The sequence below is a fragment of the Camarhynchus parvulus genome, chromosome 9, assembly GCF_901933205.1.
Source record: "Camarhynchus parvulus chromosome 9, STF_HiC, whole genome shotgun sequence".
Taxonomy (NCBI): Eukaryota; Metazoa; Chordata; class Aves; order Passeriformes; family Thraupidae; genus Camarhynchus; species Camarhynchus parvulus.
Window position 1 is genome coordinate 24,772,931 of NC_044579.1, and position 2,700 is coordinate 24,775,630.

The 2,700-nt window shown below is 46.6% G+C and overlaps 1 protein-coding gene across 1 annotated transcript; it reads left to right on the forward strand.

Annotated features, from left to right (window-relative positions):
• Positions 1-684: 684 nt before the first annotated feature.
• On the forward strand, positions 685-1,710 carry GPR55 (G protein-coupled receptor 55). Its single transcript, XM_030954679.1, has one exon. It carries the CDS (start codon positions 685-687, stop codon positions 1,708-1,710), a length of 1,026 nt encoding a protein of 341 aa, XP_030810539.1.
• The last annotated feature ends 990 nt before the right edge of the window (positions 1,711-2,700 follow it).

The following is a 2,700-nucleotide window of genomic DNA, read 5'->3' on the forward strand; positions in this document are numbered from 1 at the left end:
CATACCCCAAATTTAAACAATGCTGAAAGTTAAGCACAAGTGAAAAAAAAACACGCTTACTCATTTTGCACCTAGATAAAAGATCAGTCTTCTTAAGTTGACCTTTTAAAATACTGCATTGGATATAAGCACTGTATGAAACTGAAGTATCATATAAATGTGGGTGCAGTAAAAGCACATCAGCAAAAGCTACTGATGCGTGGGGATTTAGATGGAAGAGTAAAATCCCAGCTATCAGATCAAATAATATGGAACAGTAATTTCATTGATTTCTGTGTAGCAACAAAACCAAGCATAAGTGTTAGGGAAACTTCAACAGGTGTATAAATTAGTAAAGATAGCCAGTAGTCTTTAGAGTTTTTGAAAATATGTGTTTGAAGGAGTCAGTCTCTTTGATATGTGAATGGGATTCTCTTACATGGGAAGGCAATCAGTGGGGTGCTGACTACTTTCCCCTGAGAATCAGACTCCCTTGTACATACCAAGCCAGTCAAATTGGAAATAGAAAGCTCTGTGCTTGAAAGGTTTCACTTTCTGTAATAGACAAAGGCTGACCAAGTGTCCAGCTCAAAACCAAAAAATTCTAGAACTGTGTTAGGAAGGATCTTGGTTTGGCTTTATCATGGCATTAGCTGTGAGTCTTACACATTTCCAACCCACTCTCTTTGTCGTTTCAGGGCAGAAATGGCCAACAGCAGTGAGAATTGCAGTTTCACAGCCATTGACAGCCTGGCATGGAGCGTGCAGCTGGGGCTCTCCATCCCCACCTTCATCCTGGGGCTGGTGCTCAACATTCTGGCCCTGTTGGTGTTCTGCTGCTTTTGGAGGAAGCAGAGCAAGACCTCGGTGTACATGATCAGCCTGGTGCTGGCAGACGTCCTGCTGCTCCTCTCGCTGCCACCAAAGCTGTACTACTCTGTCACCAGGGTGCCTGGCCTGCTGTGCTCCTTCATACAGGCTCCTTACTTCGTCAACACCTACACCAGCATCTTCATCATCGTCTGCATCACCGTGGACAGGTACATCTGCATTAGGCACCCCTTTGAAGGCCGAGCTAAGCAATCCCCCAGGTGCGCTGTGGTGATTTGCTGCCTCATCTGGGCAGCAGCTTGGATCTGCAGCATCCCAATTTTTGTGTTTCAGAAGAAGGAACCTATTAGATGCTTTCACAACATGTCAAGCCAGACATGGAGTGTCCCCTTCATTGTTTCTGTGGAAATATTTGGGTTTCTGATCCCGCTTGCTGTGATGGTTTTCTGCTCTGCTCAAACCATCTGGATTCTCCTGAATCGCAAAACTCATGACAAAAAGAAGAAGGTAGAAGAGAGTGGCTCATTGAGAGTAATTGTCATCAACCTGGTGGTGTTCCTGGTGTGCTTCACACCCGTCCACCTCGGGATCCTGCTGCAGTGCCTGGTGAGGCAGCACGTGATCGTGGGCTGCAGGGTGAAGCAGACCATCAGCCTCTTCCTCCAGGTGTCCATGACATTTGCCAACCTGAACTGCTGCCTCGATGCCATCTTCTACTATTTTGCTGCAAAGGAATTCTGTAGGAGAACGCACCTGAGGAGGGTCATTGAGCTGTGTCCTGTCCTTAACCCTTGTGCCATGCGATGGCACTGCCAGCAGTGGGACAATGCCCCTTGTGAGGACACTGACAGTGCTGTGCCTGACCTGGCAGGGACTCTGCCACAGGGAGAAGGACAGTGAATTTCCCAGCGACTACAACCTGTTCCATATTTTTCTTCCCTTTAAAGATAAAGGAGAAAAAAGTTAGATTAAGGAACCAGCATTAGCAAAGTGACAGACTGACCCCAAAAGAAGCATTAGCCTTGACAGTATCTGCCAAATGTGAAAAGCTTGCCAGAGCAAGACTAACCAGATCATGGGAATGCCTTTTAACATCAGCTTTGGTCAGAGCTGCCTGGTTTTCCCTTTACATATGTGGTCAGAAAGGTTGCTAAGAGCAAAATTAGAAATAACTGTTCATAATCTTTCTAATTTAGAGTCTATCTTGGTAATTAAAAAGTAATATCCAGCCAGAAGTCACTGCTGGGGCTCCTCTGCTTTGGGCAGCTTGGCCAGCCTGGGAGAGCAGGGAATCCTCCCTCCTGGAAGCATCATCAGCCTGGGACAGCGGGGAATCCTCCCTCCTGGAAGCATCATCAGCCTGGGACAGCGGGGAATCCTCCCTCCTGGAAGCATCATGGACTGCTCAGGGCTGCTAGGAGGACAGCAGTTTTTGCTCTTTCATGGAGGACATGCTGCCCAGAATAGAAATCCAAGGGACTACCTCAGGTACCAGCCATTCCTGAGCAACAAACTTTCACTTGACCACCTGTGCTGAGGAGTCATCGTGGCTTTCTCCTGCAATTTTAAATCAGGTTTTGCCCATGTAAATCCAAACAACCCCTTCAAATATGAGATTTAGAGAAAGACTGGATATGTTGAGCTGTGTTTCTACATCAGTGCCTTTCTGTCAAAGATATAACACATGTATGAAAACACGTGTATTCTTCTGCCTGTCTTCTCATTCTTTCTTGGCCAGGGGAATTAAGGAAGCAAGCCCTGCATGACAGAAGATGAGGGAGTGATTGACAATCTCCTCTCTCCCAGCTACAAGACTGGACCAGCTCTACCCAGCTCATTCCTTAGGGAAGTCCTTCCAGCTTGTACTGTGCACTTCTCCAAACATTTCTG

Coding starts and splice junctions, on each gene's coding strand:
- GPR55 (XM_030954679.1), top strand. CDS start 685: ATGGCCAACAGCAGTGAGAATTGCAGTTTCACAGCCATTGACAGCCTG.